This window comes from Agelaius phoeniceus, chromosome 7 (assembly GCF_051311805.1).
Source record: "Agelaius phoeniceus isolate bAgePho1 chromosome 7, bAgePho1.hap1, whole genome shotgun sequence".
NCBI lineage: Eukaryota > Metazoa > Chordata > Aves > Passeriformes > Icteridae > Agelaius > Agelaius phoeniceus.
Window position 1 is genome coordinate 41,638,774 of NC_135271.1, and position 21,716 is coordinate 41,660,489.

The following is a 21,716-nucleotide window of genomic DNA, read 5'->3' on the forward strand; positions in this document are numbered from 1 at the left end:
AGAAAACACAAGGAGAAGGTAATAAAAAAGACAGAGTCAGCACATTTCACCTAAACCTGTCTCAATCTGGGACATCAGATCTTGCAACCTGATGTTGCTACTGGCCATACCTTCATATTGAACTCAATACTGCTCAATACAGGAGTTGAATTTTAAGTAATGCCTCACTTTTACTGCAGCCAATTCTCACACTTCAGTTACTTACTCTTGTTAAGTCCATGCCAAGTTTCAGCTGAGACAAAAGATGCAAGATCACGCTGCGCTGCTCTTCCACTGCTCCTAGGTCATCTTCCTTATCATCACAGATATCCTCCAGCTCCTCATCTGGATTTATTTCTTCAGGTTCCTGGAATAAAAGCCATAAACTTTGCTCAAAGATGGAACTGACCAGACAGTATTCAAAAAGGACTTCATATTGTGTTTAACTGTCTATGTATGAAAAAAGGCTAAATAAACCCCTGCAGAGAGCTACACAATGGAATCTACTCCCAAGATAAACAGCTGAAGAATTTGAATGGATATGAAGATAACTCAATGCAGATTCCATCTGGAGGATTCAGGCTCAGATTTCTCGCCCTCTCTCATATGGGTCATGGAAAAAAAGAAAAAAGCTTAAAAGAAATTCCTGTAAGTTTTGTGAGTTCGCAGAATGTCACACATGTAACACATAGACAGAAACAGCAAACCAAAAGGTAGCAGCAATTCCAACCACCTCAATAACCCCCTCCACCTCCACACTACCTCAGCCTTTCCAGTGTTGCCCTCACTACTCCAAGGGCTGTATCAGACTGTAGTTCTGAGTTCCCTGACTACCATCATGCCTGGCATCTGCAAGCTGTGCTGCACAAGCATTACCATGTTGCAGTGAGGGCAAATATGTAACAGTGAAAGAAAAAGTAACTTTTAAAAAAGTAGCATCAATAAAATAACAAAACTCCAGGCATACACACACTGCAGGTGCCCCGTCTGTGTAACTAAAGCAGGCAGATTAGAAATAATATCTGCACTGTTTTAACAACCCCCACAGCACAAGCAGACAGTCAAACACTTCAGGCAGGAGGGATGCTGGCACTGCTAGGGCTCTGAGCTGCATCCTCCTGGGACAAACAGCTGGAGGGAGGCAAATGCAGAGGGGAGAGGCACTGAATGCCACGGGAAGGCAGCAATTTGCCTTCGCCTAAGCAAAGCCTTTGTCCTGGAGCAGCTGCCCTGGCTCAAGGCAGACTTATCAACACTCAACCACCAAAACTAGGGGGCCAAGCCTTCACACAGGACTCAAATCCTGATGACAAGTGCAGTATCACACAGGTGACTCCTTTCCAAGAATGCCATGCTGCTCTGCTCTCAGAAATAAGGGAGTTGAAAATACCGACAGGGAGTGATAACACCTGCCATACCTCAGATACGTTAAGTACTCAAACTGTGACTGCCTTAATTACTGAAAGGAAGGAATTAAGTGATTTAGTTGAAAGCTCCTAGTTTTGTTTCATCTGTTCTTTTTTTAACTTAATAGAAACTACTCTGACCCATTTAAAAATCTATAAACTATAGCAATTGAAAAAAATCCTTTCCATTTCAATTTTGCTTTAAGACAGCCCAGTGCTATTGCAGAGATATAAAACAGCACATTATCTTTTCACAGTTACACAGTCTCAGCCAAACAACTGTGTGAAACCAACTAGCATAAAGAGGATGTAATTATGATTTTCTAGCTTAGTTAGGAAAACATGCTCTTCTTCATAATCCCTGCTGGTTTTTTACTTCACTGTTTTGCAATTCAAATCCATTTTGTCAGTTATAATGATACAGACTGTAGCTGAAAATGATACAGACTGTAACTGTATTTCAAATGCACTAAGCCACCCTGCAGTCAAATGATCAGAGTTGCTCAGATTAAGAAAAACAGATGCAACAAGACCTAGAAAAGAAAGGGAAGTGTAATAGCTGAAGACCAGCAATTTTGTCTTTTGTCTGCTTAGGCAGTTCTTCTTGGGCCTATTTTGAGAGTGTCACAAATTTTATTTAGGCAGTATTCCCTTGCATTTTATCTAAAACAAGTAAATAAAGAAGTGCAAAAACCCTATTTCATTGCCTTGCATTACCACCCCAATTGGCTCCCTCCACTTGACAACAAGTTACATAAAGCAGCAAAAATCTGTTGAATAAACAAGGTAGAGAGTTTCACTTACTGCAACTGTCCTCACTCCTCCTCCTACACAACTAACCCTAAGTATGAGAATGACTGTCATTAAATCACTTCCACATAATATGATTGAAACATTTACAGGTATTCCTCCAAATAATTCCCCGCAGAAATGGGATGTCACATTACCTTACCCTTGTTAGCTGGCAGGGCTCTGCAATGGACTGCTCTTCTCTGACAGATGCTGGCTTGTTTATCTCTGCTGGGAAATTCTGAGCTGCTCCATTTTTGAAGTGGTTTGCCAGGGAGATCTTCGGTTCCAACCAACTGATTGTCGTTCCTGAAGCAAAGGAAAGTTTGCGCTGAAGCTTGCTCATCGTTTGCAAGGTCAGTAAACAGCAGTTTCCAACAAAAGACCTATTTCTTGTGGAATAAGCCAAAAGCAGCCAATTCCTCCTGCAGCCAATGCCTCCAGCAGCCACGAAACAAAGGTGGTGCAATGAGACACCACCTTCAGTGATCATTAGCACAAACACTGGGATTGGCGAGCTGTAATACATGCAACTTGGACTGGAGAAACTAGTTGGTGTCATGAAAGGCGTAATCAGACACTACAGGAGGAGCCTAGTATCATGGGAATGTTAAGCAGCCCTTACACTTCTCTTTAGCTGGTACCAAAATTAAAAACAGCTTTCCACTTATCAGCTTCTAAAACCCAGCTCTGATCTAGATTAAAAAGACCCAAAGGAGAAGTTTTGTTGCCACTGTTTTCTCTGGAGAGGGTGCTTGTCTTTTCTCAGCTGCAGAGAAGGCAGGCACACACTGCTGAATAAATAATAGCTGTCAAAAAAAAAAAAGAGAAAAAACAAACCTGCAGGGCTTGGAAAGCTATTACCCACCTGATGATTCCAGCATCTCTAGTTACTCTCAGTTAATTTATCAGAACAGGTCGGGTTCCTCATTAATAATACAAATGTTCCATTCTTTTTCAAAGGGCAATAAATGTACAGGTGATTCCAATCGGTTTTTACTGAAGAATACACAAACTGACAAGCCATCTTGGCTGGGTTGCAAACACAGAAATTATCAGGAAACCTGAATTTTACCACCAGATAGCAGTTCCCTGTGCTATACTAAGACACCTATATTAAGGTGTCTGTTGTCTCTTCCCATATGATACACAATCCTTTACTTCCAGACCCCTGTTACCTGCAACTAGGTCACATCCTCAACCAAAACAGGCAGAGTAAGTTTAATTCAGATAAACAGCAGCATTTCCACCAGGAAAATACAGGGGAAAAGTCCAGCTTTGCTGTTTGAGACAAGACAATTTTTCCACAGGCAGGTAGCTTATTTTCATCATCCATTGCTCATTAATCCACTACATCACAAGAAACAAGAATTCCTGACCACACCAAATGAAAGCTATTTAAAGAGAAGTTTCAAAGTCAAAAAATAAGGTGCTCAAAATGCTGCTATCACACCTTTTTGAAAAGGTTTTACTTGTCTTAAAAACCTCTCCATGACATCTGCTTTCTAAGCTGTAGCTTTCAACATGCTAATCTCTAACTGCATGTTCTAGGCTGCATTTCATCCACACTCTCTGCCTCTGTATTAGCATGAATTTACCCAACAGCCTCCCTTTAATATTTTCTATCAGCTACACCTAAAATAACCTTATTTATTACATTTTCTGTTTATTTTTTTGCTGTTAAAAGGGTATTTTTGAAAGATTTGAGCTACTACCTGTGTCTTTATCCTTGTGAATGGACAAGATATCACCTTAAGACTTCTCTTCCACTGGAACAGCATATACAAATCTGCTCTCAGCTGTTTTGCATAGGCACAAGCCATTCTCCTTACTTGTAACATCCTCCTCCCATACAGTCTTCACCAATTTCTTTTCAAACAGTTGTCAGCACTTCCTCTCTGGCACAGTGCAGACCTCTTGAGTTTTCACTTCCTACATTTTTCTTCAAGAGTTGCAAATTGTTGCTGCACAAAAGCTAATAGGTGGAACTTCCTTGTTCTTCTTTAAGTTTGTTTGATTCAGAACACACTTTGATGTGTTGGGGCAGTATTTTCAGTCTTATGATTGCTTTCTTTTTTTGTTTGTTTGTTGGGGGTTTTTTTGTCATCTAATAATCTATAGCAAACCCGCACTCTTACAATATTTCCAGTCCTTGGTTTTTAAGCCTGGCTCCACCAGTTGAACTAGAAGTATCCCTCTTTAGTCAAGAGGAGAAATCTAAGCTAAATGGATTTAAAAATACATAATTTTTAAAAGTTCTTGGCAACCCTTGAAAGGAACACATGTATTACAGTGTCTTGAGAAAGGCCACAGCAGGGGGGAGATGGAAGGCTGCAGAAAGACACACGCATTCTTTTAATGGTCTCTTTTTAACTCTGGCCCCAGTAATGCATCATCCAATCTGCTGATCCTCTCTTCTCCATCCATCTCCCCAGGATATCACTGGAAATCTTCAAGATTTGGACATGTTCAAGCAGTATTTTTAGATTCAGCTATAACAGGCAGATACTAGCTGAATAGCAGCCAGTGAATTAAAGCTTTTCCCTGCATGGTTTAAAAAATTAAAAACCTACATCACTTGTCAAAAAATCCCCAAACCAAAATTATCTTCTTAAATTATTACAGTTGTGCTCATTGGACCCTACTTATGTCCCCAGATACAAGTCAAAAAACCATTTTAGTAGTGCATATGTGAAAATGCCAAAGCAAAAATACTTCTGATGTGCATCTCCCACAGTTATGCATCAACAGTGAAAAAATTCACAGAGAATAGAAGAGTTCTTTCAGCATAACTTCAGAGTTCAGACAAATATCTCAAGAGTTGCCATCCAGTTTTTTGGGTTTAAAATGAAACTTTGAACTGAAATACAGCAAAAAATTTAAATCAATCTATTCACATATTCTCTTTTAATGCCTCTGGTGACTTCAGAATCACAAACACTTTTTATATAGTTTTAATACTTTTGTGTAACATTTTTTTTCATCTTGGAAGCTAAATTAATGATAGCTCAGAAATAATATGCCGAGGCAAAGCAGGCACCACAAACATGAGAGGAATATGGAACAGATAAGGGGAGAGCCAATTTATGTGTGTCCTTTGTTACATACTTACTATATCTACTGATCTGTTGTGCAAGAGAAGCATTTGAAAATCCTACAAACCTCACAAAAAAACACAAAGTAAACACATGAAAAAAGGCAATAAGATGGAGAAGAATTTACAAACAACCACAACCACATTCAATTCCATACACAGCACATGAATCAGGTAGAACAATTCCACTAAGCTCTTACTTGCATTGAAGTCATCAACTGTGCAGACATGGCAACGTATTTGTCTGCTGCCTGTGAATGCACATATTCCACACTCATGAGCAGTAGGGTTTAGGGGGTTTTTGTTTGTTTGTTGAGGTAGTCAGTTCTTTATTAGAAGATATCTTCTATTTTCCCCAAATTTTAAGCAATTTCCATTTACTTACGCGTCCATTCTGGCCTCAGAATAGAATACAACACTTAGACCATGGTTTAGACTAAGGTAGTAACTCAAAACAAGAATACTGATATTTAAACAGTATTAGCAAAAATCAGTGCAAATTTAGAGTTTTGTATTTTAATGCTTAACTGGAAATGGAAGTTACATACATGTAAATACTAATAATAGGTATTTGGTGTGCAAAAAAGGAACTAAAAAAAAAAAAAAAAGCAGGACATTTGGCAGAGATGTAGTGGACACTATGTCCCAGAATCTGCAATGCCATAAAATTCCCCCTCCACTACTACAATTATATCCCAAGAGCAGCCTTCCTGTTGGGATGCCTTATGTAGTTTATTCTGTTGTGAGATGTTGTACAACAATTACATAGTTACATCTATGTAGCTGCTGCCACAGACTTCCTGGTTGAATAAATGATTAAAAAATATATATTCAACATGCACAGATTTCCACCCAACACAAGCTGGGGTCTAGAAAAATTCACAAGAAACCAGATAGTCAGCAGTTTCCTTTGCTCATGTGTTAGTGGAATGAACATTTCTGCAAGGAAGGGATTTGTATTTGCTCCAGAGTTCTGTTCTCTGTGAGCACCTATACCCACCTGCTGGTAAGGAGCCCTTTTGTTGAGAAGCATGCTGTAACTGGAGAATATGGAAACAGTCATTTAAGCAGTTCATGGTTGCCATGGAAGTTGCTTTGAGCATCAATAGGTCTTGATCCAAGGATGTAAGGTGACCGGAGGCAGGAAGGCATTCTATGCTCCTGATCAAGTCTCTCTGCTGGCCCTCAGCCTGAGACATCATCTGTCAAACAAAACAGTCACTTATCAGGTGGTAGAAGTGTTGTGTGATACCTGCTCAGCTGTGCACACAGTGGATCTCAAATGGTTTTGGGACAATAATAAAACTACAAGGTAACAGATATATGTAAAATTAACTGTACTTCACAAAATACATGGCACTTCATTAACAAGCAAAAGAATATCAAAGTGACTTTAAAAAGAAAGGCCAAGATGAATTTGAACAAGACACTTGTTGTAGTAAATATCAAACACTTTCATGCCTAGTTGATAGGGATGGGGGTGACAGGGGAATTGCAGGATTACAAATATATGAAAAATATGAAAGCTAAAATCCTAAGGCATCACCCACATGCACTCTGTGTGAGAAGTAATTAGCTCCATGCTCTGCACAGCCTGGAATAGGATCTACTGTCTATGGGTATCAAAGACTTTTTTCACTCCCTGCAATCAGAGGTGCAGAACTTTAACAGAGAAGACCTGTATTCCTCATTTTGGCTCAAACCATAGAGGATCTTCATTTATTGCCTGCACTGACACCACACTGATTATCACCATCTCAGCATTTACTTTGTAAGGAGGGAAGAAAAGCCAGCAGGATTTTCACCTTCATTCTATGTTCAAATTGCAGCTGTCCTGTCCTGTTGTCATTGTTCCCCTTGCTCTCCCCACAAGGTCATTTCCTCCTTCACACACCTAAATCATAGAACTCCTTCACACACCTGAATCACAGAATCTGCCCACATGAGGTACAGGGGCAAAGCACACCAGCCATCAAGCAGCCCTTTCCTCTCTATACTCACAGAAACAAAGTATTACCTGATTGAATCACAGGGATGAAAACAAACTCTTACACATGCTAGTCCCCTTTCTGGGCAGGGACAACAAACACTGCCTGCAACCATTATGTGCTCTGGTAGTGAAGGTAAATGTAAGGACAGATTGATTTATCAGAGCAGCAGCAGAATTTCTTTAAAAAACCTTTAAAGAAACATGCATTTAACTGCTATGGCACTAGGTAGTTTTTCCACTCCAATTATTTAATTCCTAATCAGTATCTGACTGGCTTTTTTTCAGTACTACTACCTGCAATCCCTTCCAGGAACTGCTTTTAAGATTTTATGCAATACTTAAGGAACATGTATTTATCCAAGTTCATAGTACATGATCTTTGGAACTTTTAAGGGCTTGGCTCCATAGCATTCAAAGGTGTGAATTTACAAAGCACTGGCTCTTTAAAACTGGTGTTAACTGTGCAGAGTCAGCCTTAGCATATACCAAGAGCAACATTGCAGAAAGCTACTAAAACATTTAGTTATAGATAGCTTTGCCTATGCAAACACGCCAGCTGCTATCACAACATGTGTCTCATTTTTCTCCAGTCACAAGTGTGATAAAAGCCTTTGTGTGCAGTTTTTTTCCAACTTTGAAAAAGTGTGTTGGCTTAAAAAGAAACTCCCACAAAAACCCCACAGATAATCAGTTGACAAATCACCACAATCCTTCTGGTGACCTTTACTATTAGTAATTCACCATGTGGCAGGCCCCAAGCACTTCATTCCAGGATCAGGCCAGACAATAGGACAAGCCATGCTATGCTTAGCTATGAAGTTCAAATAGGCACATCTTCCCTTTCAAAGGACACACTTGGAACAGTCTTAAGGTTTTTCTTAATTATACACTCAGCTCTGGGGAAAAAAAAACAGTGCCAGGAAAAGAAAAGCACAGTGACTTATAATTCAAAATCTTGGGAAAATACACATGCTATTGTTTTCACTTTGCAAACACACAGACACCTGCATTTAATGCAAGTTAGCAAAAAGATCTTCTTAAACCTCCTGCTTTGCACAGTAACCACGTCAGCATCACGACATATTCAGCCAAGAGCAAGGGTCAGGTAAAGGGGAAGGGACTGCCAAGGGAGACTCAGATACAGTGAAATTCATGGGAAAATGAAAGAAGGTCACAATGTAGCAGATTCTTTGAAACAAGTTGCTCTTCTCACAGCTTTTCAAAATTATTTTCTAAGTGTTCAAGCTGTACCATGCTCAGGGGTAACAGGAACATACCTGCCCTTCAGTATTTTAATAACATCCACAAAAAAGCAGGCATTGTATCCAAGAAGCATTTGAGCTTAAAAAAGGCAAGCAAACTAACAATCAGAAGAGTCAGCACTACTGAGGATTCTTCATCTGTACAAGTTTTTAAGTTGATAAATAGTCATGCTATGCCACCAAATTCAGTGGCAATCAAGAGAGCATGAACAGGCTTCCTGTGCTCTTTGCAATGCCAAGAAAAGTCATTCCACTTTATTCCAGTTACAGGACACAAGCCACTGCTTCAGTGCTCCAGCTCAGACACACTCCTCTTCCCTCCCTGAAATTTTGTATGCCATAATGATGTTGGAAAATTCAAAAAGTGAAAAAGCCTTTTTTGAAACCTTTTTTATTTTCCTGAGTACCTAGCAGCACTTCACACATCTCTGCATTAGCACTATAGGAGACTTTAGTGCTCTAAGAGGATAAAAACAGGATGGTAGCAATTACCCTTTTGCAAGACATCTGCAAGAACAGTCTGCTGTGGAGAGAGATTCACAGACCCCAAGGTTTAAAGAGGCAGTCACCTTGTGTAAACTCCTGAAAAATTACACCTCAATAGCTGATATAAATCAAGGCACAATGACAGCATGCCATACCAGTGAAAGTATCTGCAATACCCAGTTACTGGAGAACTTACCACAGTGCTCAGCCACATATTTTAAGGTTAATGAGGCTCATTCTATACAGCACTCTTCTATTCCAATTTGTTCAAGTTCAATTTCTAGCTATTCATGCTTCCTGTATCTTTATTTGCTAAATTAAAAAGCTCTCCATTAGAAATTTATTTTTGCCTAGAAATTTATCACACCACATTAATTATAGTTAACATTAAAATACTTATTAATATCAATACCATCACTAAGTAACACAGGTTTGCAATGCATTATCTTTAGATAGGCAAGATCCACCCTGGATATATTCACAAGTTAAAATCAGCCAGTAGTCAGTCTGTTCTGTCAGTCAAGATGGAAAGGTAATTATTTCCAGATTTTTCTCCCAAAATACACTACACCTGAACATATGGTGAAAAAAAAAACCAGGCATCTGAATTGCTCTCTGTTTAGTCACACCCATCCCCAGACAATTTATCTAAATGAACCAGCATACCAGAAAATGGTATTAGCATTTTGAAATATCAATCATGACCAGCTTCTCCCTGGTCATAAGAGATACAAGCACAGCTTAGTCAATTCTTCTACAGCTTGACAAGGGAAGAAAAGATAGACAATAGAATCATAGTATGTGATGTTATGTCCCTTAAGGATATTCCCTTGTCACTTGTAGTGCTAGGACTTGCAAAGATGAGAACATGGTTCTACTTTCAGCATGTGGATACTACTGCAAAGTACAAAATATAAAATATACACCAAATATACACAATTTACTTCTACAATTAGCCAGGACAAGTTACTTATTCTCACACAGCTGTGCAATAATGGCTTAGGACATGCTACTGACAATATATCCAACTAAGAACAGCAGGTTTCTTCACAACCTTATCAATAACACCACAGCTCTCTCAAACAACTGTAAGGAAATTTAAAGCATACAAACCTCTCTAACATCTACAAGGTGATCTGGCTGCATAATGGGAACTCTTTTTCCTGTTGGCAATCTGTGATGTCCAACATTGAAGAAGGAAACTGCATTTTGACTGGGTCTTCTCTGCACACCAGGAGAGTTGGCACTTCCTTGGGATGCAAGAGAGAAGCTGCGAGATTTCAGAGGAGGGTTGTTCTAGTGAATAAACAAGCATATTGAGAAACATTTACAATTAATCCTAATAACCAGAAAATGTTCTAATGTGAAAGATACAGCAGAACAGTTTAATTTTTATTTTTTTATAGAGTAAGGAAAGATGTCAAAGCCCTAATAATGCATTAGTAGCGACTGCTAAATATTTTCCACTGTCTGCTTCTAGCTGCCCTCTTTTATAGTCTAATTAAGAACAATCTGTGAAACAAGATTGATCAGTAAGTATCTCACTTCTCTGACTTGAAAATCAGTTCTTTATCTGCAACAGCACTAGAAAATTACTCCTAATAGATCCTGCAGGGATAAAGCTGACATTCAAAAGAATGGAATTTCATTCAGAGCTATTAGTTCAACTTATCTCTTACAACAAAAACTAGCTACAAGATGCTGATTGTAACTTAAAAGCAAGATTTTATTCAGGTAACAGAACAGGTGTTATGGCAATCAGGAGCTTCTGTAAAATACACTACACACATATCTACCACATGATTAGCAAATGGAGACAGCAGTGTTGAGGACTTTTTTCTCAAACATGAGAATTCCCCCTAAATTTATCTGTGGGCTACTGAGTGGTTTTTAGAAAAAAAAAAAAGTAAGGGGTTAAAAAAAAGTAAAAAAAAAAAAGTAACATTCCCAAAATGGAAGGGCTTCAATAATACTGAAGTTGTATTTGCAATACTTCTCCCACCAGGAAGATTTTTGCCCATGAGAGCACCAGTCATACCTTTCCAATAGCTTCTGTGTGATGCTGTGTGCAAATCTGTAGCCTGCTAACCCAGTGCTGCCGCTCTTTAGCGTCTGTAGCTAAGAAAGCAAACCAAAAGGATTCTGTTACATGAAGTCATTTCAAAGTATAGGCAAAATCTACCACTTAATTCTTAAAAATCACAAGACTAACAGTGCAAAGTAAGTTATTTTTAATTTAAAATTCATTTGCCTGTAATAACTATAATGTTAAGTAAAGTTCAACATACATAGTATATACTTTCTTTTTTCTTTATGCTATTTTTAGTGTTACGAAATTAATTTAAAAACATCAACAAACCATAACCACCCTCACAAATATTGTAATCTAACAATATGAAACATTTTCCTGCAATAAGAGCAAGGTACTCCAAATTAGAAAATAACAGCAAGTCCTCAAGGGAAGAAATACTCAAAGTTATTAGCCTAGATTTCTGCAGCTTTTAAAATCAGAGAATGGGCTTTTATAACCACCATAAGGTGGCTAACAAACTGAATAATTAGATTTTCTGTGAGCACCACCACAGTATTGCTGCCTACAATGATTTAGAAAACTTTGAATCAGTACAATGTAAGGACAGTACACACAAAGATTAAACCCCATTCTACACAGATGAAGTCTTCTGAAGGACATCAGACCCAAACATTATGGAACTATCCATAAATACAGACCATTTCTAGCTGAACAGTGGGATGGAAGTCTTGCACATGATTTTCATGGCAGCATTTTGCCAACCAGGCCTTCTCTCTTTGGTCCTGCAGCCAAGGCCAGCCAAGCAGCCCCAGGTGAGAGCCAGGACTGTCCTCTAGTGGAAGGATCCCCTGCCCAAGCATCCAGGTCCTACCTCTTAGCTTGTACTGCTCCCCACTGGCTGCATTGACTGTAAAGGTGTGAGAGTCTTCATCACTGGGTGAGATGACAGCTCCAGCCAGCTGCAGGGTACCTCTGGGCTTCAGATGTCTAGACTGCTCATTCACAAAGTACTCCAGCAGGCCAGCATCATTGTTTAACACAAAATACCTGCAAGGATAGCAAAGCAAATACACTAAATAAAACCAGCTCATTTTCCTTTTTTTGTGCAGGTGGTGGTACTGGGAAAAGTCAATACTCTCATCACAAGTTTCACGAGTTTGCACAGATGGGATTGGGACTAAAAGACTTGCATCAGGAAAATCCTAAACATGTGAATTATGTCCCCAAGATGGCACAAAAATTAATTTCTTGGCATTTTTTTTCTTACAGCACAGGGATTGCACAACAGAACAGCAGGCCCACAGAAGAACATTATCATGAGATTTTGGGAATCAAAAATTATATCCTGAATCATTAGGGCTTAATAAATCCTTAAACTACATACATTAAAAGTAAAACAGCCCCAGATACAAAGGAGCTGAGATGCAAAACCATGAAACTGAAGCAATTCCAGATTTTTTTTTTCTTTTTATTTTAAAGGAACTGGACGTTATGCTTCAACTTTCACTTGAGTTTAATGCCAAGTATATTGACATGAGTCACTCCATGCCAGGGGCAGCACAGGTGGCACAGTGTGGTACACTAAGGACTTGTCTCTCCAACATTAATTTGGCTGCACTGTGCTGCTCTAGGAACAGCATGAAACCTGACCAAAGAATTTCACCTGACACAGAAAATCAAGTTATTCAAGGGGAGATGACATCCTGGGGAAAGAGAAAAGCCTGCTTGAGTTAGAATTTACAGTAATGAAGTCTTATTTTTTTTTAAGTGATAGCATTATTTGGCACAAAGATGAAGACTCACAAAGACAATGTTTTTTAATGGACAAGGAGAAAAAAACCTAATGCTTTTTACACATACAAGCATAGTTATAAGCCACTAAATGACTTAATTGCTTTATGTTGCCTATGCCTTTTTGATATTCATGCCTTAATACAAATATTATTCATCTACACATTAGCTTAATCTAGATTGAGAAAAGCATGATTCTTGCATAAAGTTTGCCTACTAGAAAAAGGGAAATGTAAGCATTATTAAAAAAATCTGAAACATGTTCATTTGGATGCTGCAGACACCACCATTACTAAAAAGCACCATAAAAGACTTACCGATATTGCCAGCCAGTGACAAGATTGGTGTATTTCATTAAGTAGCCACAAATATTTTCCATGTGATCACTATAAAAAGAGAGAAAAAAACAATCAGACAATACCAAATATATTTTAGATCCTTCTGACCATCTTTAGTCTCAGGAGATGAATTTTAATGTTCATTTTTAGAACGGCACTATCAATTTAATAAAGCTACACTTTAAAGATTTTACAGCCTTGTTCCTAAAATAGTTTCTTACGACAATTTAACCAGACTTAGTGAATTCCAAACAGTTTCAAACCATAATTAGCTGCACCAATTCAACAGGCACTTCTAGACACATTTTTACAAGTTTCAGGTAATTAAAGACTTTGTATCCATGCTGATTCTGGTTCCTGCTCTCTCTTCAAAACAAATTTTATACTTTTGGACTCCTGAACAAAATTAACTTTCACTAGTTTATTAACAGACCCCTGGATTGCAGCCACCAACCTAAACAGTCTGTAGCTACTCCTACATCAGTGTGGTGTTATTAATCCCTTGTGTCCAGCATCCTTCCCCTGTACAGCCATGCTCCTGAACTGACGTCCTACAGAACACAACATGCAAGTGCAGGTCACATCAACATATTCTGAGACCTAAACCAGAAGCCAAAACATCTCCTCCTTGGGCCTGACAGGAAAATCCAGCAGTTTCTCCATCAAAGATTCAACTTGCAACACCCACCAAAAATGAGAGTCCACCAAAGGCACTTGGCATGGAGACTTAATATCACTACAGGCAAAATACATTTCCATTTCTGAAAATCAATTGCCCTAAATAAGGCTTACAAGTACCATGGCTACAAATTACTCAATTTAAGACCACAGTTTTAAGACCCACTTTATGCTGTATGTTCCCATAAATCTAGAAATGCCACCTCAATGCCCTCATCTCACAGTAGGGCATAACCCCACACTGAAGAACACACTCTTGATAGACAATTCAGATCCAGCCTGAGAAAAAAGCTCCTACTATTACAAAGAAGAATTGAAACAATGACCCAAATATCAGACACTATTTGCTTCTCCAAAATAAATTTGTTTCTAATCTTATTTAAAATTTCTGTAGGCTGTAGTAGGTTGAAGATTAAATGAAATTATTCAGAGTCCATTGGAGCAGCAGCAACCTCTCTTGGTTGTTAAATGGACACAGTAGCCCCATGTCAGCAAAAGGGGAAAAGTGGGGAAAACAGGACTATGTGAGCCAAGGGATCATCTCCCTTAGTGGGTTTTGGTTGCAAAGATAACTGGGCTAAGTACTGGGGTAAATGCTAAGTAACAGCTGAAGCTGCTGTCTATACCTCATTTATAGACAGCAGATTAATTAGAAACCTGACAGTTTGATAAATATAACATGTTGTACTGTTTCATCTTAAAGGAAGCCATTTAGGGTGACACTAATGAAAAGAGCCACAGAGTAAATCACTGCCATTCAGTGATATAACACAAGCCAAGAGATACAAGAATGTACATTTTTTTGAAGAAAAAAGCCAAGCTACTGATTTTAAATGTTACTTTTAAAAGCAAAAATACGTGTCCTAGCTATTACAGCAGCAATCAGTATTGCAGTAATATCCTGCAATAGAGAGCAGCCAGCAGGACTATCTAGGAATTTAATTTCTAATAGCTCATTAAGTGGTACTACAGATAAAAATAAAACCAAGGAGAGCAGAGGGTGTTGTATATTTTAAATGTACAGAGAAGCTAAAGGAGACATAATCAAACTCATCCTCTGCAGACGCCTCTCATTTGTTATTATTGGCATACAAGGGAAGTACAGTTTAGACTTGCTCACTGTCTTAATTTAGCTGAAAATTATGAGATTGCATAGTCATAAAAATGCATGAGCTTGGGTTTTACTCATCTGAAAATTGTCCCTAGTCACAGCTAATTGCTTTTCAGCTCCAGTGAATGCGAGCTACACCCTTGCTTTTCAGTGAGACACTGCACATAGCCCTGCACATGCAGGCTGCAGCCACTGCACCCCCATTAACTAATGTGCCTAAATCACAGGTACCTCTAAAGAACCCAAGAAAAATCAGAAAGGTAAGTTCAGACTACAGTGAATGCAGCAGGACTATGTGTATGACCTGTGGAAGTCCATTCATCTGACAAGGGTAAATTAAATAGCCTTTGATTAAAACAATTTGACCTCTGGGGTTTTTTTTGGGTGTGACAGATAAAATAGCTGACTTTGTCATGCAGAAAAACACACTGTAGAAGGGAGTGCAGCTCTTCTGATGATGCAGTTCCACATCAAATTACCATCACATTTTGCCATCATCTGCATGTTCTTTACACTTGGATTTTCACTTCGTCTGGACCCAAACATCTCCAAATGCCTCCTCTTCAATAATTTATATCTCTAACCTCATCAGTCCCAGAGGGCTCAGCTGAAAGGCTTGGAAAACATTGCCCCACGGAAGTCTGAGAATTGACTGAGAACTAGTATTTCAACATTTGAACTAAGACTTATTTTTAAATAAGTAAAAATTATATACACTAAAGAAATCTAAGTCCACTCTGCAAACTGCAATCAACAAAAAAGTAAATTCTATAACTATACATAATAGATGACAGAAATATAGTTAACCTCCTCATCTTCTGCAGGTGTGAATACAGAAAAATATTCTCAGTATTATTTATGAGCAAGGACAGGGATTGTAACTAAAGCATTTCTTCAAGAATTTTAAGGTTTGTGTCTCCACAGCAAGAGTTAAACCAAGATATTCGTTGTTCCTAAAGTAGTGATGTAAGGCAATTAACATTAAAAAAAAATACAAAAGCACACCCAACCCAAAGAAAACCCAGTAACATTTCACTAGTATGGAACTGACAGCCAAGCTCTACAGAGCACTGCAGAAAGCTTGTAAAATGGTAGACTTTGAGAACAAGAGGTTGAGGTTCAAGCACTGGCTCTGCTCACAGATAACCACAGTTCATAAAATATGAGTAAGCTCCTACTGTTGTTTCATGGGAAACAGTGCTGGCAAACCCTATCACAAAGTCACCAGTCTCCTTCAAAAGCCTTCAAAATTTCCAACATAGTGGGTTTTGACTTCTAGAAAACAGATTTTGAAAGTGAACTTGACACAAAACACTGAGCAACTTAAGACTGACAGTGAGGGCTGGCTCCCTTGGGATCTTTCCTGATTTTCAGAATCCCTTTGCAGTCACACTGCTGCCTACGTGCACATACCTGTACCTATGGGTACGTGTGTCTTTCCATAGCCAAGATGCTGTTGTTCCTATTTAAAATGCTCCCCACAGTCTCAGATTGTCAGAGGAATAGCAACAACAGCTCAGTACCATGAGTCAACAATCCCTAAAGGGCCTATTTCTTTTGAAATTCGCATGTCCTGTCAAAGAAAGGAAATGTTGCAACAGACGGATCACAGTCTTAAGGACATGAAAAAAAAAAATTAACTTTTGCTGGACTACTTTAAGTGAGGGTATTATACAAATCACAATCCAGAAAAGAAGTATGCAGAACACATACTTTTCAGAACAGAACAACATTTGAACTCTAGCCCAGCAACATCTACCACCTCCTAAAATCTGGGGTATTTTTCCCCAAAGGCTGAACACCATTGAACTTGACTGTCCATTTATCACAATATTTTAGTTTATAAACACTGTGAGATGGACTGAGACTGTCCATTTAAGCAAATGACAGACATCTGTGAACAATTACACACCAGTTCATATTCCTCCCACAAAATTATCCCTCCCTTACATCAAAGATGATTACCACAAGCCAGATTTCTACATATCTACATGCTACTAAAAAAAATAATAGGAATAAAAGATTCACAAAGGATCACTGTTAGCTTATTTATCCTTCTCTGGTTTTACTTGTCCTTTCCTAAATTGTAGCAGCTGTCAGTGCCTTGCAGGGTGGTCTCCTCTCCCAGGGAAGAAAGAAGACAGTGACAATCAGGCCAAACTCCCCTGCATCCTGTTTACGTGCAGCACCCGAGCTTTGGACACAGATACAGAGGAACAGTAGTCCCATAATGACGTCTTTGAGCAGCTTCTGCCAAGACACCCAGGCTCACACCTGGGCCAACATTTTCTCTGAGAAGCAGTAGCAATTAAAAAAATGCAAAAGGCTTTGCCAACCTTTTTCCATACCCCTCACGGGTAGGTTTCCATGAAAGCCCCACAGAAAAAAAAACCCTAGCAGTGGCACAAAAATTACACCCAACAGGAAAGCAGTTACAGAACAGTTCCAAGACTGCCCTTCAGATGATTTTAATTTTGCTGGGACCCAGGCAGCACCACGTGGGATGCTTTGAGCAGCCAAGTCTCTGAAGACCCAACACAGCAGCCAAAGGCTTCCCCACTGACTTGCGTAAGGCCTGACTTCAAGCAGCAGCTGAGTATGTGTGGATTTGCTGCCAGCAGGAAGGATGGCCAGGAGCCTGGAGCCCATGAAGATGTCAAGGAGGGCTCCTGAAGGAGAATCCAGCCTCCAGAAGATTTTGATCCAGCCTCCAGAGCTGCCACAACCACTGTTAGGACAGTGCCTTTGGATTCTGGCCAAGGGAAGATGCTCCTTTCTACTGAGCTTGCAGCAAGATGCAAACCCCTGGTGAAAGAGAGTGTCTTCATATTAAAAAGCTGACAAAGCATAAAAAAAAGGAAATAAAGAAGTGAGGTTTGTAACAGTGCAAACCAATGAATGATTTCGATTATAGTTTGGAAAAAGCAGTGACCATTTTCACTGAACTCGCTCATCTCTGTTTGCTCACAGGTTCACTGTTGGCAATGGCTTGCTTTTTCCTCACTGGGCACTGCAAAGTGCTTATCTACAGTGCACTGATTTCCCTTTTCCTTACACAGAGAGGTAGGCAGTGGAGAAGAGAAAGGGGAAAAAAATCCCAACAGCTATGTCAGCATTGAACACTTCAGGCATATCTTCTGCAACTGCAAGAAACGACCACCAAGTTCAGCACACTCCAATTCCACAGCTCTGTGATACAGGAGCAGGTTCCCCAGTAAACCCAACAAGGTAAGGCAGAAGCATCAATCAATTACATCTGCTTTTCCAAACAGCTTTTGGAAGAAAAGATAAACAACTATCCTTGCTGTGCAACTCACCAGAATGCTCTATAGTCAGCTGTGAAGTGGCAGCAAAGCTCCTGCTCTTCAGCTTGTGTTGGACTACTCAATTATAAATTTAGAAACCAGAAACAAGTGCAAGGAAAAGAGGTCTAACACCATGACAAGAACATCAACAGCAGACCCTGAGGATGCTGCAGAACACCACTTGGCTCCAAGTATGCAGCACACACACCCCCTCATTAGATATAAAAACTTCTCTTTACGTGCACTCCTGTAAATCCTTGGGAATACAGACAAGCATTGGAAGAGCAGCATGGGGTTTCCACAAAGAAAAGGTGTGGCAGAGCCAAAATGAGCCATCAGCTGTCCTTGATTCCAGCATAATGCAGCCCAGCCTCCCTACCCTGGGGTGAGGGGCTCTTCCACAGCCCACCCTCCCCAGCCCTTGCTCTCAACACAACAGTTGTTCTGGCACCTCGAGTTCTATCAATACTAGCTAACAGGGTTTTTTTTTTAAATCATCTTAACTAAATTTGTATTCCATTCTCCTCTTTTCAGCATTAATGGCACAGGTTAATCACATACAAATGAAACTACTGTAACACTTTTGTGGTCTAGCAAGAAGAGAGACAATATTTAATTAATAAATAGCAAAACTGTTCTCACATAACGACTATAAAACTGATTGTTTAGCTACTTTATAATTTACAGAGGTTTCTATTTCTCAAAATACATCTGCCTAGAAAAAATTGCAGTGACATTCAGCTCAGCAATTTGTCTCACACACAGGTGAACACTTAAAGTCAGCAAGAACTCCACTGATGGACAATTTATTTGTGGATTTGCATCAGCAGAACAGAACTGAAGCTGCACCTAAGAGTCAGTAGCCAACCCAGCAGATTTTGCTGCAATGGTATCAGTGGAAAACAAACTGTAGATTTAGCCAGTATCATTTTAGAGCTGGAGCATGCAAAAAACAAGGACCTCAAAAGGTCTGAACTCTCCCCTTAATGCCTCTGAAGAGGTTGTCTGCAACTTTGCTACTATTTATGTTGCCAGTTTACATCAGCACACCAGAATGCACAGTTTCACACATTACTGCTAACAAAATCCAAAACTCTCTCAAAATCTAGGTTCAGAAAGCTCAAGCAGTCAAATCAAAGCTGCTCTGCCCAATGAACAATGCTGATGTAACATATACAAGGCAAACAGTGATGGATGAGCACCTTTGCAGTTTTGGACAATCTGCTGCCTGTGGTACCTGGGAAAGCAGTGGATCCTGGTAAACACCATCCACAGAGACTGGTGGAACAAACCCCCTCTGTATTGTTCAGTTACTCTTTGGCACAGTCCAACATGGTTCAGCTTACTACACCTTCCATCCCAAGGCATTCTGCTCTCTTCTAGTCTAGTAGCTCTTATCCTACCAGCAATATGCAATATTGCCATTCTGGACTCTGCAGCAATAAAACTCTAAAAATGGAAGGTAAATAGGATCAGCCACCTCAGATGAGCCTCTTGCTTTGTAATTGTTTTTGAAATATTATTTGCAACATTTCAGGTTAAATACTGAAGATAATAATTATTATCACCTTTCAAGTAAATCAGAACACACTTAAATAGCCTATTGTCAATTGATGTTATCTAAATATTCCTAAATACAAGCAAAAGCCTGTGTGGACCACCAGACTCAAGAAGCAATGGCCAGTAGTTTAAAGTCTAGCTGGCAAACAATTAAAAGTGGTGCAATTCTGCAGCACTGAATGACATCTTCTAACTCTGAAGCTCTGAGCAGGAGAATTAGAGATTTCCCAGAGGCCCATCTCAACCCAAATTATTCCATAAATCTTGAACACAGAGAAATCAAGCAAAAATACTCTTACATTAAAATTGAGGTGTAAGACACCAGGAAGATTTAAACTCTAAATAAGAAAGCATACACATTAACCACCTATGACTATCACCATATATAAAGAGAGCAGGGCTACTTTCTTGTTTGGTGCTTGAAGGGACCAGTGATTCCCAGACAAGGAATTATTCAAAAGTGCTCCTTTTCATCGTGCAATGAGTAGGAGGTACTATGCATTTGGCACTCATGCTCTAATAATGAGTACCCTCGTGGTTTTCTTGTGCTTGCTATGGACATTTATGAAGGGGTTGTGTACTGAACAGTAATAGGACAAAAATATTATAATTCCATTTGGATATAGGGAACTGAAGCACAATGAATTTTCTGCCTAATTTTGAGACAGATGCAGTCCAATGTTTATTTTATTCATACATTCAAATCATGGGTTCTGCTGATTTCAGCTGCAACTGTGACCCTGCAAAAGTTTTGCAAAATCAGAGCAAACTGCTCCAAAAACAGTCCTCCAAGAAAAAGAGGAACACAGCTAGTGATCACCAGGGAAAACCAGTTTGAATAATATATGACTATTACCACAAAGGAAGTCAGAGCCAGGGTTAGAAACCAGCTCCTTTATACAGCATCCTGCAGTTCCGCCCAGCAGATCTCTTGCTTTCTGATACATCCATGTGCAATGAAAGTAACCAACGTTCTCAGTGCAAAACAGGCTTTTTGGGAAACTAATTTGACAATACCTAAACATTAACCAAGACTTCAAAGATTTCCAGCCTCCTTGAAACTCTAGAATTCACAACTGAAAGCAAAAAGGGAAAAATGCTTACCCACAGCAAAAAGCTCCAAAGCAGTCTGTCAAATACAAGATTGGCAGCTTAACACACACAAAGAAACAGCATTTCTCCTACCCAGCTTCAGCCTGCCCTCCCCTCCCATTTCAGCATTAACACACACAGGAGAGAAAAATCTGAAAAGGTACAAGCTTTGAAAGCACCCTAAGGAGAAAGTTGTGGGGCAGCACTGCCAGGGGACAGCCATCCCCTACAAGAATTCACCAGTGCTGGCAGGTGATCAGAGGGCACGTCAAGGCAAGGCCTGTAAGTAAACAGGGCTCACTGCACTTGTGCCTTAATTTTCACAGAACGATGAGTACAGCTCAGGAACCTTCCCAGGATAAGGTAACAGCAGCAGCTGCTGCTTTCTGCTTCTGCATTAAGCAATGTGATCAGGTCATGCACATGCAGTTTGTTTTCCATCTTCTCTCTGGGGAGAGAATGCGTGTGGCACAGCAGGATGTTAATGTTGTACTGCAGTTAATTAACTGTCTGCTACATAATTACATTAGAAAAGGTGAAGTTGAAAAATACTCTTTGCACTTAGCGAAGGATAGATATTTGTAATAGCCATTAACTCCTGCAGAAATCTATTCCATGGACTGCACAAAGTATTTGCTGTTTAGACACTACCCAAAAATTGGTGTTTCTTCATTTTAGCTTAATTTGAACTCCAAGTGAACATCCCACGGTGAACATAAGTACACTGGATGCCAGAACCAACTCCCACATGTGACACCCCAGTCTGTCCAACATGGAGAGGCTCTGAGAAGCAAGAGAGGGAC

General features: G+C 39.5%; 1 protein-coding gene across 2 annotated transcripts in view; it reads right to left on the reverse strand.

The window, feature by feature from the left end:
- OSBPL11 (oxysterol binding protein like 11) overlaps positions 1-21,716 on the reverse strand; it is a 38,924-nt gene that overhangs the window by 10,487 nt on the left and 6,721 nt on the right. For both annotated transcript variants that reach the window (XM_077181680.1, XM_054636776.2), the window contains exons 2-8: positions 13,147-13,215; positions 11,910-12,085; positions 11,045-11,124; positions 10,120-10,302; positions 6,269-6,470; positions 2,338-2,483; positions 206-346 (exon numbers count right to left, since the gene is read on the reverse strand). In XM_077181680.1, coding sequence (XP_077037795.1) covers positions 206-346; positions 2,338-2,483; positions 6,269-6,470; positions 10,120-10,302; positions 11,045-11,124; positions 11,910-12,085; positions 13,147-13,215 — 997 coding nt within the window. The remainder of the gene's footprint in view (positions 1-205; positions 347-2,337; positions 2,484-6,268; positions 6,471-10,119; positions 10,303-11,044; positions 11,125-11,909; positions 12,086-13,146; positions 13,216-21,716) is intronic.